The following is a 15,047-nucleotide window of genomic DNA, read 5'->3' as shown; positions in this document are numbered from 1 at the left end:
GCGAATCAATGCGTTTTTGTAAGAAAAATATCCATATTCAAAACGTAATATTCACTTGAATCTAGCTTGCGCTCACTGTTGTAAACAGAAGCAGTTCCGGGGGAATGACATATGAGGATTTGCGCATGTGCCGCTCAGAAGTGACACTCGCGGAAGCGCAGGGGAGAGATCAAAACAAAACAACGGTCACGAATTAGAAGTACAAAACGAGGATTTGTAAAGAAGAGTGTCGGAGGATTTCGATATAAGCCAAGAGGAGACTGGTTTTCCTTTGCTAAAGTAAGGAAACTTTGCTTCCTTTGCTCCTGTTAACAAACGTTGGTTTTCACGAGACTCACCGGCACATGCGCAATGCCGACATCTTACGCCATCCTCCCGGAGCTGCTTCCGTGTACAACTGTTGGCGCAAGATGGATTAGAGTGATTATTACGTTTTGAATATGGATATTTTTCTTACAAAAACGCATCGATTCGATACAGAACGCCTTTGTTCACCCCCTGGAGTCATGTGAGGCACTTTTTATTATGGATGGATGCACTTTATTTGACTTCTTTTGGACTGATGAACTGCAATACCCGCTGACTGCCATTAAACAGCTTGGAAGATTAAAGTAAATTTTTAATATAACTCCCGATTGGATTCATCTGAAAGAAGGAAGTCAAATACGCCTTGGACGGCTTGAGGGTGAGTAAATATTGGGCTAATTTTCATTTTTGGGTGAACTATCCGTTTAACGTTTCTGACTGCCGTACCACGCCAGTTCCTGTAACAGCCCAGTAGAGCTTGTTCTCTCTGATGTCTATAGTTATGAACTCCACATGTTCCAGATTATGGGTGAAGAGGATGGCCGCGTTGGAGCCGTCCATATCTGCCGACGCCACCTTGGCAGGGATCCCGCTCTCTGTTCCCTGATCTGTCCAGTACATCTTTCTAAAACAAAGACAGAACATCACTAAACAGAATCGCATGTATGCAAAACATAGCATATAGGAAATACTGCTCTTTTGCATCTGCGTTTGTATACAAATACAGCAATTTCATGCTTCTACAAGTACATATATTCTAAGGACTGATCATGACTATGTGTGCTTTATGTTAACTGTTGTTTAGCATGCTTAGGCAGTTCAGTCCTGACAGATGGAATTAAATCGGCTGGAGCTTGTTGAATTTGGTGATCAGGGTTAATTCCAGACCTCTGCTTATCTGGACTTACCCACGTGCCGGATCCACCGCAATGCCAACGGGAGCTCCTGCACCAGTAGGTGAGCCGTTGTTAGTGATGAGAGTCTTTCTGTACTGAATTTCTCCTTTTAGCCTGAGAACCTGAAACAAATCAAATTGGGTTTGTCACAATAACAGTACCAGTGAAATTTCTTAATTATAAATACCACTTTCTATACAGCAGCAAAACTGGTATGCTGCACTAAAAATAGTAACATCTGGATTAACTGGTTTTATTCAAATAACATTTTTTATTTAGCATCACTGTTTTAACCCAGGTTTAATAAACTTTTTTATTAAAAAGTTAAGTATTTAAAATGTAAAAAAATTTAAAATAAAATAAAAGTATAAGGTTTAACAAATTTTAAAAAATCTAAATTATGTAAATATTTCCTCAGGTTGTTCAAGTAATAATTCAAATAAATAACAAAAAATAAGTAATGAACAAAGAAAAAAAGATTACAAATCAATAAAACAAAGAAAAACAATAAAAAGTTTTTCACCTAGTAGCAGTACCAAGTATTCAAGTAAATATTCAGAAATTGAAACCTAATGTACATGTCTAATTTTTTACATACAGTATATATTATATTATATATTGCATATATTATTTATATTTTAGTTCTGCCTGTTTACATTTACTCAAGACAAACTGACAGTGTTTGCAGTAATACCTCATCAAATATAGGTATTACATTTATTTATTTATGTACCGAAAAAATTATGATTTTCATTGAAAATGTCATTTTTAACATAGTTATTTTAGTATTACTTGTAACAAAATTATTTATAACAAACCCATATTGTGTTTTTATTGATTTATATATATATATACATATATATATATATATATATATATATATATATTTATTTTTTTGCAGTGTACTCTAAGTACACTTAAGTGGCCTTTTATTTCAGTAATGTTTTATGCATTATCTGCAAGTTTGTTTTTTAAAATATACTTCTAAGATTTGAAATACACCACAAGTGCTCATTCAATACAATTAAGCACACACATATTTTTCACGATGGATAGCAGAGATTCCCAGAATTAGGTCTCATCCCAATGCATTTAGTCGTGCAGATATGAGGGACTGGTGAAAAATGCCCTGTAGTGTAAACATCACTGTGTCAGCACAGTTGATTGCAATAAACAGCCCATTCAATCACCATTTGTCTGGATTAATTGTTAAACTCTCATGGAAGAATGCACTCGACAGCGCTAACAAAAGCTGAAACCTGAGCGAGGTTGAGAGTTTGCACTAAGAGAATGTTAAGGGCTTCTTAAGACTAAAGGCCTCTTGCATGCTTTCATCCGTTACCGCCAGCTAAGCTGAGGGCTTTTATAATAGTAAATGTTTGCCTCTGCAAAGAAGCTTACTAAGTAAATTGAAAATGGGTTGTTGTTGAAAAGTTTTCATTCCCCTGAAATCTATATCCAATTTTAACAGAAGACTGCTTCATTCATTCACTGTGAAGCAGATTAAGTGGACAGAGGTCAGCGTTAAAGACATAAACACATGCATTATTCATTAAAAACAGCCACAAGCAGGAATAAACTGTTAAACTCATTGCACTAATTTATCTTGTCCATTGCGTATTCATTAAAGTCCTTTTAGATAGAGCAGTTAGCATCAACCTCTTTCCCTCAACAAAAATCCAATAGGATTTTCCCATTGGCTTTTGGCCAATAACCAACAAAAGTCTATGATTCTTACACTTTTTGTTCATTAAGAAAATCTTCACAAATGAACACAACTTTTTATGAATTTTGAAGCCTACATACAAACAACCAGAAGCAAAAAGCTAAAGTTACACTATAAATGAGCTACATCTTGGTCACATGACTACATTGTCACCACCATTGAGTTTACTGACATCTCTTTCAAACTCTATTTAAAAGTTGGAAAGGGTGTAAAAATTAGTATTTTGATGTGATGCTATTTAATGCCCTTAATAACCTCTGTAGTCCCATTTAGCCACTTGTTAGCAATTGCCTTATTCAAGATACATAAAAGCTTAAAAAAATCACAAGTGGGGTATTTCTGATTTATTTTATGCTGTAGAATAAAATGTGAACATATCTTGAGCTTGTTTTAAGCACAGACCATATTTCAAGCATTTAATCAAAAATCCATTAAAAAAAACCTATTGACTTTGGGACGATAGAAATGAAACAAAAAACAAAATTTTTTGCATATTTGTCACACTGAAAAGATTCAGATCATCAAACAAATTTCAATATTACACAAAGATAATGCAAGTAAATACAAAATGCAATTTTTAAATGATGATTTCTTTCAGGGGCAATTCATTTTTCACGTAGGGCCATGTAGGTTTGGACAGCTTTGATGATCTGAATCTTTTAAGTGTGACAAATATGCAAAAAATTAAAAAAAACTTTTCACACCACTGTAGACCAAAACCACTTTTTGTACCAGGCTGTAAACATTTTTTTCTGCTGTAAAGTTGGGCATTTTAACATGGGGAGTCTATGGGACTGACTCCCTTTTGGAGCCAGCTTATTTATGATGCACTGAAAAAACAGATAAAAAACAGATACATCGGTCGATGTATCTCGTACCTCTAGCACATGTGAACTGGTCAGTGGCAAGAGTCCATCCAGACGGACAGGCACAGGAGTAGAACCTGGGGCCGATCGCTGACAGGAGGCAGATATGAGTGCAGGGGCTCGAACGGGGGTCACAGGGGTTATAACCTGCAGGAAAAACACATTGAAGCTTTGAAGTCAACACGAAGGACTATATTTCATTTTTATAACATGTTTATGGTTTTATGCAGTACAGTTTACTGGTGCATGTTATTCTAAAGGATGTTATTCTTAGATCGACATACAAAAAGGTAAAATATTATGCTTATATTGTAATCATTATGAACACAAGCAGTATATTCTGATAATGTTCTTTACGTGTGTTTTACTGTTAGTCAACACTAGGGTTGTGACAGTGAGGAAATTTTCCCACCGGTTAATCGACGTGTGACAACACCGGTAATACCGGTATCACCGCGGGGGCGTTCCCTCTTTTCCTCGCTTTCCTTCGCTTTTAAACAACTTTCGCTTTCAAATAGCGGCAATTTGGCATAAAGCAATTGTTCGTTTTTAGTCAGTTTGAATTTCCTCTCTTTTCCTCGCTTTCAAATAGCTTAAAAGCACTGTGCGCATTTTACTTTCACTTTCGAATTTAAAATAATAAAATATTTCAAATAACATTTTAAAAATGTAAGCGTTAATAATCAAAATAAATAAATAAATAAATAAAGTCTTCGATACTAAGAAATAACACAAATGAAAGTATGAGAGTTATGAAGTGACCAAAATGTTAAACAACACACTTGATGCTTTTCATTCACTATCCAATCAAATTCATTCAATCTAATAAAAAATTAAACAAATAAAAAAATGAATACAATTTTATTTTTGCAATGAAATTCATTAGAATGCACAATTTCTATTTGCATACAAAACTCCAATTCCAATCATTCAAGCATAATTCTTTAAATCAAAAGGCTTTCACAATGATGAGAAACATAATTCAGTCAAGTGTGTCCAACTTTTGACTGGCAGTCAGTGTTTTGTGCTTCATATTTGGATCGCAATATGTGATTATAATTTAAAGTACACCGTTATCTCAAAACATATCAAATAACCCTGACAGGACTAGAAATGAATCCAAATATGCATCAGCTCTCAGTTATAAAACTATGCAAGACATATCTGACATGGCCAAATAGAAGGTTAAAAAAAGAGTCCCGTTGAAAAGCAACATTCAGAAAGAAGATGAGGTATATCGGATGACAGCATTTTTCAACAGCTTATCTCGACGGAATGGGCTCTTGTCAGTGGCAGAGCTCATAAACAACCCTTTGTTTGGTGATTACCACCTAATTACCCCCATAAGAAAGTTTGTGACTGACATTATGTTATTTGTCTTATCTGTGGTAATACGAGAGGCTACACTAGACCCCGCTGAGTAGGTCCAGTTGGCCTCCAGAGTCCGACCGTGGCTCCACTCCACTAATATCTGTCTTAGCACTGTCAGAGATCACAAAGCTCAGAGGAGACGCACAAACCTGAGGCCTTGCAGGTGCGTCCGTCTGCCTCTAGAGTGTATCCATCCTGACAATGGCAGCGGAAGGAGCCTCTCTCGTTGAAGCAGTGCTGACTGCAGACGCCCGGAGGATGGCATTCATCGATGTCCTCACACGTCTTTGAGTCGTTACTCAGCTGGAAGCCCATAGGACACGTGCACTGGGCTCCAAACGGGCCCTGAATGCAGCCGTGAGTGCAGCCCGCATTGTTATCCGAGCAGCTCTCCTGATCTATGAGGAAGCAGAAAAGTTCAGATGAATGACAATGTGAAGAAAAAGCATGCATGAAGACACAAGTTATTCTGCGAACATGCTGAGCACAACCATTAAAGGGGATGCTTATTAGGGCTGAGCAATATATAAAAAATCTGTATATTTCTATATTTACTATAAAAATGCATAGAAAGTTTTTCTTTTCTTTTCATTCAAATGAACACTTTTTGTGACCAAAGAGCCATTTTAATACATTTAAAAAGTTTGATGCAAGACAGGGTTATTATATTTAACTAAAACCATAAAATTAAAATGAAAACGTAAATTATAAAAATAAAATAATTTAAACTATTAGTAAAAACTATAATAGTATCTCAATGATGCTACAATTACACTGATGCAAAAAGTAAAAAACAGTAAAAAATTATAGTTAAAAATAACCAAGGGAAGTTTTTCACTAAAATCATTCACACTATTAATAAAAACTATAATAGTATCTCACCGATGCTACAATAACACTGATGAAAAAAGTAAAATTATAGTTAAAAATGACCAAAAACAGCAATATTTATCTACATATAGTTATATTAAAATATTTTAATATACAAAAGAATGCCACATGGACACAATAATCAGTGAATCGGTTCGTCTGTTAGAAAAGTAATCAAAATTACAAACTCAAAAGTAATTTTTGTTACTAAAGTTAAAATAAGAGTTGCAAAACAAAAAGGATTTGCAAAACTAATTGAATGACACTGTCTTTTAAGGAAATGTAATGTTCAAAACTTTTTAAATTTTTAATTCAAATAAACCATTTTGTGACCTAACAGCCATTTGTGCCAATTAAATTCAAAATGCATAATGCAAGTAAAATACAGTAAAAATAATAAGTTAAAAGTAAGGCATATTTTCCACAGTTCTTCACTAAATGAACAATGAATGAAGAATAATATTAAAAAAATTGTTAACATATTTTCATGCACCATCTACATTAATTTATATTAAAGCATTTTAATATAGAAAAATGCCACATGAACAGTTCTGTGAACATTACAGATGATGCAAACTAATCAGTTGCTATGTTTACATGCACAATTTTTGGTTCAATCGTGCTGAATTCATTCCGATTGATGAATCTGAATGTAGTGTTTACATGAACGTTCGGGTTGATGTGTGCGTTTATGTCACAAGCTTCAAATCGGAATTTGATTTGAATGAGGTTGTCCTGCTCCAGGGTGATTTGGGAGGTTGTCCTGCTCCACTTCACAGTTGCCGAGTGAAAGGAGAGTTTTATAATGACAGGACACGCATTTATACAACACTTTATTCAACAGGAAGAACCGCTCGTTCGGCGCGTCATACGCTATTTCTGCATCATTGCACATGTGCAGTCCTTTCAGTTTCGGGAGTGTTTACATGTACTCTCAGTCGTATTAGAAACGGAATAAATCACCCCCTTCAATCCGATCGAGCTCAATCAGATCGATTAAAGTGTTTACATGAAGGCTTTTCAGTTCGATTGAGCCGTCAATCCGATTACAAACGGATTATTTGGTCGGGTTATGTAAACGTAGCCACTGAATCGGTTTGGCTGTTGGAAAATAAGTCAAACTAACCTACTCTAATGTCGTTTTTGCTACTAAAGTTTAAATAAACAAAAAAGGATTGGCAAACCCAATCTAATGTCACTGTCCTCAAGAAAACTCAATGTCCCAAAAAGTGCATTAAAATCATCATAATATTCATGATGTTGCTTAATTTCCAAAATCATTATGAATATATTGTGAATATTCAATATATTGCCCAGCCCTAATGTTTACTGTTAAAATCTAAGCTACTTTGGTGGTTGTGTACCATTTCTATGGACTAACACTAGTGGTCGACCGATATTGGTTTTTTTGACATCCGATGCAGATGCTGATATCTTGCAAAGCAGGCTGGCCGATGGCCGATATAATTTTATTTATTTTAATTGATGTTTAAGAAATTTGAAATCATTTGAAAATGGATTAAAAAGTAAATGTTAAATAAGCATACTTATACTTTAGATGACAAAGTATTTTTCACAAATAAATAAATATTTAATAAAAAATATAATAAAAAAGGAAGTAAACCCTGTAACCAACAGGGCACTCAGTATTCTGGGAAGTTTGTGTGCATTGGGATTTGGGAATCATATTTTTTCAAATAAAGGCAAGGTAACACTCATTTTACATACAGCACACAGTGGAAATTACATGAATATGGCTGAGGGCAAATGCATAAAGCACAGCATAATTTGAAATCATGAGTTTAAAGTTTGTCGATCGCACGTCTCCTGTGAAGCTGAACTCTCCACCTGTCCATTCCATTCGCACGGACCGACCGTCACACAGAGAGATGCCGCTGTCAGCGCCGTCAAAATAAACATATGTTGCACCATCAAAATAAAAGTCCCGCCTCGAACACATCGGCCAAACAGGAAAACTTATCAGCCGATGCCGATATTTAAAAAAAATGGCAAATATCGGCCGATATAGCAGCCTTGGCGATATATCGGTCGACCACTAACTAACACATGTAATTTTTTTCAAAAACAGTACTACAAACTACATCTCTAAGTGTCTATAATGCTAAACACACACAATCCTGCCATATTTAGACACTCTGGACGGTTAGTGAGTACAGCCAGACAGATACTGGGATAGATTAGTGCTTCATGCAGAGGATTGTGGGTGATTAGGGATTTAGCCTACCTGGTAAGGGCTCATCTGTGAGAGGGGAGAGCAACATGGAAGGAAAATCACAGATCATTGCAATGTTAATTTCCAGATTAGCTAAACACATGCATGATTTGATGACACATGGGATTTATAACACAGACGACAAACTGAAATATTCCATGTATTGAAATCAACCGACTGACCACATGGATTGTCATTTAATGGTTTCAATATCAACAGAAATATAAAAGATTTTAATGCAAACGAATGTTCTGACTTAAGGCTGATGATACACGGGGCAACATTTTGAGCAATGTTGCTGGGCAACATTGGTGAGACACAGGGCCCCGACCGATCTAAAGTATCCAGATAGAAATTTGTTACCCATTCTCAATGGGAAAGTGCCCAAGAAACATTGCTCAAAAAAAGTTGTCCTGCAAAATTGCTCAAAAAGTTGCCCCGTGTATCATCAGCCTTAACGCAAGATAAGCTCCAACAACAGTTTGTGACATGAATGTGGGTAACCAAACAGTTGCTGGACCCCATTGATTTCCATAGTATGGACAAAAATTTAAAAATAAAAAAAGTTAATGGGCACCATAAACGGTTGGGTTACCCACATTCTTCAAAATGTCTTCTTTTACGTTCAACAGAAGAAAGTAACTCATACAGGTTTGAAACAACTTGAGGGTGAGTAAATGATGACAAGGCTGATGATACACGGGGCAACATTTTGAGCAATGTTGCTGGGCAACTTTGGCTAATGTTGCCATCAACGGGCAACCAGGTGAGACACAGGGCCCCGACCGATCTAAAGTATCCAGATAGAAATTTGTTACCCATTCTCAATGGGAAAGTGCCCAAGAAACATTGCTCAAAAAAAGTTGTCCTGCAAAATTGCTCAAAAAGTTGCCCCGTGTATCATCAGCCTTAACGCAAGATAAGCTCCAACAACAGTTTGTGACATGAATGTGGGTAACCAAACAGTTGCTGGACCCCATTGATTTCCATAGTATGGACAAAAATTTAAAAATAAAAAAAGTTAATGGGCACCATAAACGGTTGGGTTACCCACATTCTTCAAAATGTCTTCTTTTACGTTCAACAGAAGAAAGTAACTCATACAGGTTTGAAACAACTTGAGGGTGAGTAAATGATGACAGAGTTTTCATTTTTGGGTGAACTATCCCTTTAAGAATGTTTACCCATATAGGCAGCTCATTAAGTTTAAGAACAAAGCCAAGATTTTCATTAGGGAGCTAATAGATAAAGGCTAACCATCAACTTCTAATCTTAACAAAAACTAGTCAATATCTTATATGCTTTATTTATAAAGTTTATACACCATTCAAATACCATTAAAAATTTATACTTTTATTCTGCAAGGATAGATTTAATTGATCAAAAGCAACAGTAAAGACACTTATAATGTTACCAAAGATTTCTATTTCAAATAAAAGTTGTTTTATTTGAAATAGACAAAAATATTAAGCAGCACAACTGTTTTTAACACTGATAATAATAAGAAATGTTTCTTGAGCAGCAAAACAGCATATTAGAATGATTTCTGAAGAATCATGTGACACTGAAGACTGGCGTAATGATGCTGAAAATTCAGCTTTGATCACAGAAATAAATTACATTTTAAAAGATATTCAAATAGAAAACAGTTGTTTGAAATTGTAAAAAAAATTCACAATATTACTGTATTTTTGATCAAATAAATGCAGCCTTGGTGTGCAAAAGAGACTAAAATCAAAATCATTAAAAAATAACACCGACCCCAAAAGTTTTGCAGAATGGTGTATATGTATTACGTACTGCTGTAAATCTCAGTAAAACATATGGCATGACTTACTGCAGAGAGGGGATTCATCGGCGCCGTTGGGACAGTCTGGCGTGTTGTCGCACACCCTGCTGAGGTTAACACACACACTGTGTCCAGGGCACTGCCACTGCCAGCTGGGACAGCGGAACGGCGGCGTGGGACAGTCTCGCTCATCGCTGCCATCCCGACAGTCATTATCACCGTCACAAATCCAGCCACGGAAAACACAGTTCCCATTATCACAGCGGAACTGCGAGGTGGGGCACGTCCGCGGTGGACACGCGTGGTGTTCGTCTGAGCCATCTTCACAGTCTGGGTGCCCGTCACATTCCCAGTTCACAGGAACACAACTGCCGTCTGACTGGCACTGAAACTCACTCTCGTGGTGACACATGCCGGGCGGCCTAGTGGCTGGAAGGGTCGAAGGTCATGCTAGCTTAATATAAGATACATCATAATACAAGTTTCCTGAGGTTTATAATAAATGAGGATGAATCAAGAACATGTCTAAGTCATGTTTCACCCCAAAATCAAAATAATAATAATTTTTTTTTTATAATGATCAAATTGAATTATATAAAACATTTTTGTAGGATCTTTAGATTTTATATTTTTCAAATGTATTTTCATAATTATTTTGTTCACCTTGCGCCCTAATTTTAATTACTGTAATGCAAAACATTTCACATTCTTAGTACTGTAGTGTAAATAAATGCAATAAGAATTATAGTCTTATTTTAAAATAATGCATTTATGAAGTATTTGTTGTACCACCTTTATTGTTTATTGTTTTTTTAAAATCATTGTTACAGTACTTGTTTTATACAGTTTTAAACAATTATAACAATGTAAATTTTATATGAATCACCATTGAGAATAATGGGGATTACACAACTATGTTTATAAAATTTAAAATATATATAATTATAAAAAAATAAACATCCAAAATAATGTCAAAATGCAAAATAATAATAATTAGTATTTTCTTAAAATATGCAGCCTTTTCCCTCCATTTATCATTTTTATCTTTAGATTGTAGGGTGAACAGTGACCTGGAAATGTTTTTGTGAGATACACCCATTTACATACTGTATATGTAATGCAATTTCCTAAACAATTATCATGGTATTATTGAAGATGATCAGAACTGAAAGACAAATTGAAGATTTATTTGTTTATACTTACGACAACCAGATTCATCGGAGCGATCGTTACAGTCAAACACCCCGTCACATCGGTAGTAGGAGTTCACACACTGATGCCCATTTGCACACTTAAACTCATATGCTGTGCAGTTGTACACTGATGATCAGAAGAACAAGAATCACAAGAACAACAAGTCAACAACAAAAAATCAGTTTGATCTGATTTGAACTTCCATAAGAGATTTTTTTATACCGTTTATATTGTGAAAGACACATTTTTATCTTTATGTTGAAAAACTTTATGACGAATTTAAATGGTATTACCAAATTTTTTATATATAAACCATTTTTATATAAACAATATGTACCGTTATGATGAAATGCAACGAAAGAGTTTGGTCCTGCATATAATGGACTCTTACCACAGCGCTGTTCATCCGCTCCGTCTGCACAATCTCTGTCTCCATCACACACGTAATTGGGGTCAATGCAGCGATGGTCCGGACACTGGAACTGATCAGGGTGGCATGTGCCAATAGAATCTAGAAAAAGAGACATCACAAGAAAAGTTCGATGCTCAGAAGATTAATGATACTTAATGGCATTCTCAGTTATGTTTCATTCAGCTGTTTCACAAGAATATAAAGTTGAACAGCACAGAGCTCAGATCATTTGGTTAGAACAGAATTTCTGTTGAGAAATTGTTTTACATCATTCTGAGACCTCTGACTATTTTAAATAAATGTAAAACATGCAGTCACAGGTGTCTGTTTAATGCCATTTATATTGCCTATATTGTGTATTATTTACATATTTGAAAATTCTCAATGAATTTATAGACACTTCGATCAACAGTGCCCAAGGTGTTCATTTAGTATCACTGATATACTATTATAGTTTTTGATAATACTTTAACTGTATTTTTATATTTTCTGTTTTCAGTTTAATTTCAAAGTTTTAATAGTTTTGTTTTGTTTTTGTCATTTTTATTAGTTTTAAAAAAATATATATATGTCTATGGGTCAAAGACATCAAGATGTCCGCATCAAAAGAAATGTACAAAAGTGATTTTATGTCCATAGAAAGCACATTAAATGCAAGTAAAGTGTCTACTTTAAGGTTTCAAATAAGTTTTTGGAAAATAAAATGTCCAAGGTTTTTGGTTTGGTTGAAATAATGGTACATTGTCATTCAGTGTAACACAATATTTATGTAAAAATTCAAACAACATGAAATATATAAAAAAATAAGGGAGCATATTAAATTTGATTGTGTTTTAAATGAGTAAAAAAAATCTGACTGACAAATGGGCAAAACTTAGGATAGTGGCACATTTTAAAAATGTAAAATTACAACTAATTAGTATTTGGGATGAAAGTAATTAGTCTTTTCATATGTTATACATTTATTTTTGTTGTAAATATGCCTGACAAGATTGTTACACTGAATGACATTTTAGTGGGTCTCTTCTGTAAATCAGGGAAAAATGTATGATATTTATTTTTTGCTCAGGAAAACAAAAACAAAATTGCAATTACATTAGAATTTTTTTTGGGGGGGGGGGGGACAACAACAATTTAAAGCAGTATTACACTTATTGTTTTTATGCTTAAACCCTTTTTCATCTTTGACCCCTATATATTTCAATGATACTAATATTTTATTTTATATATAATTTTTTTTATTCATTTTAGTTCATTTCGTTTTAGTTATATTAGTACTTCAATTTATGAAGCTAAGCGAAAATAAGAAAAGTTGCCTTTGCAACAAGCAGAAATAAAGTAAGCTTCATTTTTTCAATTTAATTTGATTTCAGATCAAGTTTATTCTATGTCAAGTAATGAAAATGTTTTTTTTTATGGTTATGGTTTCAGCTAACTATAATATCCCTGGGTCTCACCGCAGTTGTTTTCATCGGATCCGTCTCCGCAGTCATTGTCGGTGTCACAGAGCCATGTGCGGGGGATGCAGTGATGGTTGGCGCAGCTGAACTGGTCAGCCTGGCAAGTGCCGGGGGTCTGGGTGGGACACTCCCTCTCGTCACTGCCATCAAAACAGTCATTGTGTCCGTCGCAGTGCCAGCTTCTGGGCACACAGCGCTGATTGGCACAGGTGAAGGCAATGGGCGAGCATGTGTTATCTGTGAGCCAGCAGAGTGAGGAAAAAATTAACACATTTTATTTTCATAAACGTGAAAATAAATCACTCTTCAAGTGATAAAACCTTTAAAAATCTCATAAAAACATCAAAAATCTCATAGAAATGCCTGCATTCTTTTAACTCAATGAGTAGAGCATGGTGCTAGCAACGCCAAGATCATGGGTTTCGATTCTCTGAGAATGCATGACGCAATGTAACTGCATGATGTGAATGTAATTTGCTTTGGTTGAATTTATATTTATTGTCATCTTAGCTTCTCTAGTTTTAAGACATGTATGAAGTGTTTTGGTAGTTTTAGTGCAAAACACTTCATACACTACTCCTAAATGTAATGTAGAACTACAACGATGTGTATTGTGAAATATTGTGTATTCCAAATAAACATGAATTGAACTTAATTGAATTATGGATGTTAAATTTACTGCTGTGCCAAGCTGAAAGTTGGTAAGAGGAACTGTGTGACGAGCTTTGGAAAAGTAACCTAATCAATGAAAACTGTGTCCTAGCGATTGCTCATTGCTTATCAACACATGAATATTTGAATGAAATATAAATATAAAACGTTACTATTAGTGCCACAGTTGGCCTCATCGCTGTTGTCATGACAGTCATCGACACCGTCACATTGGTAGCTCTGGGGGACACACTTCCCATTAGTGCATGAGAAGGAGTTGGAGCCACACTGGAGGGTCGGCGGCTCATTGGATGGATCATCCACACACGTCTGCTGATTCGCTTCCAGCTTCATTCCATATGGACAGCCACACACTCGCTGGGAGTACGGCGCTGGGAAACAGAAATGACTGCAGTCTCCATTTGGGTTTGTTTGCCTGTTGCAGAAGTTAGATCCTGTTGGGGGTAAAAAGCAATGCACATTGATCATTCAACTCTATTGCAACCACATTTGATTCATTTGATGCATTTGGATAAATAGCCCTAATACCTTTGTGGAGACATTACATTCAATGCCAAATTGAGTAAATTAATCAATAGAAAGTGAGCCTCACCAATCTGCGAATCAGCATTGAAGGATTTGACATGCATGATGTGGCTGATCCCTCGACGAATGATCATCATCTCCCCTCCGTCTGTTTTACGGACCCGCACGATTCCACTCAGCCGCCAATCGGTGAAGTACACATAACCTGGACCAGCAAACTTCATTAATGTAATCAAACAGGCCATCTCTGAGAAATACCAGTCCATGAACTCTGACTTCTGCCCCTTTTATCTTTCAGCACCGAACAGACGAACTACACTGAAGTTTAAGAAAGCCATGTAGTGACCCTCATTTCACAGATACCAGACGTGACTATCCATCATCAAAGAAGAGGCCATCGAGACTAACATGATTAGGATGACATTGAAATGATGACAGACATTGATGAAGAGCAAAATTAACATTTCGTCAGTCAGTGGGTTTAAATTAGACTGCTTTCTAAAAGTCAGCCACATCTCAGTGTAGATAGATATACAGATACAACAGATACAGAATGATAGAACAATAGACAGACAGACAGGAAGAATGATACACTAGTAGATAGATATAACGATAGATAGATAGATAGATAGATAGATAGATAGATAGATAGATAGATAGATAGATAGATAGATAGATAGATAGATAGATAGATAGATAGATAGATAGATAGATAGATAGATAGATA

General features: G+C 35.4%; 1 protein-coding gene across 1 annotated transcript in view; it reads right to left on the bottom strand.

The window, feature by feature from the left end:
• The window catches only part of LOC107564141 (low-density lipoprotein receptor-related protein 2-like), a 100,508-nt gene that overhangs the window by 51,203 nt on the left and 34,258 nt on the right, over window positions 1–15,047 (bottom strand). Inside the window, exons 19-30 of the mRNA XM_016249151.1 lie at window positions 14,388–14,525; window positions 13,948–14,229; window positions 13,121–13,360; window positions 11,643–11,762; window positions 11,261–11,377; window positions 10,106–10,486; window positions 8,281–8,295; window positions 5,315–5,563; window positions 5,134–5,276; window positions 3,814–3,963; window positions 1,215–1,324; window positions 754–931 (exon numbers count right to left, since the gene is read on the bottom strand). Of these exons, the coding sequence (XP_016104637.1) occupies window positions 754–931; window positions 1,215–1,324; window positions 3,814–3,963; window positions 5,134–5,276; window positions 5,315–5,563; window positions 8,281–8,295; window positions 10,106–10,486; window positions 11,261–11,377; window positions 11,643–11,762; window positions 13,121–13,360; window positions 13,948–14,229; window positions 14,388–14,525 (2,123 nt within the window). The remainder of the gene's footprint in view (window positions 1–753; window positions 932–1,214; window positions 1,325–3,813; window positions 3,964–5,133; window positions 5,277–5,314; window positions 5,564–8,280; window positions 8,296–10,105; window positions 10,487–11,260; window positions 11,378–11,642; window positions 11,763–13,120; window positions 13,361–13,947; window positions 14,230–14,387; window positions 14,526–15,047) is intronic.

The sequence above is a fragment of the Sinocyclocheilus grahami genome, unplaced genomic scaffold (genome assembly GCF_001515645.1).
Source record: "Sinocyclocheilus grahami isolate Dianchi unplaced genomic scaffold, SAMN03320097.WGS_v1.1 scaffold913.1, whole genome shotgun sequence".
NCBI lineage: Eukaryota > Metazoa > Chordata > Actinopteri > Cypriniformes > Cyprinidae > Sinocyclocheilus > Sinocyclocheilus grahami.
Note: the sequence above shows the minus strand (reverse complement) of the source record. Positions and strands in the feature narration are given on the sequence as shown.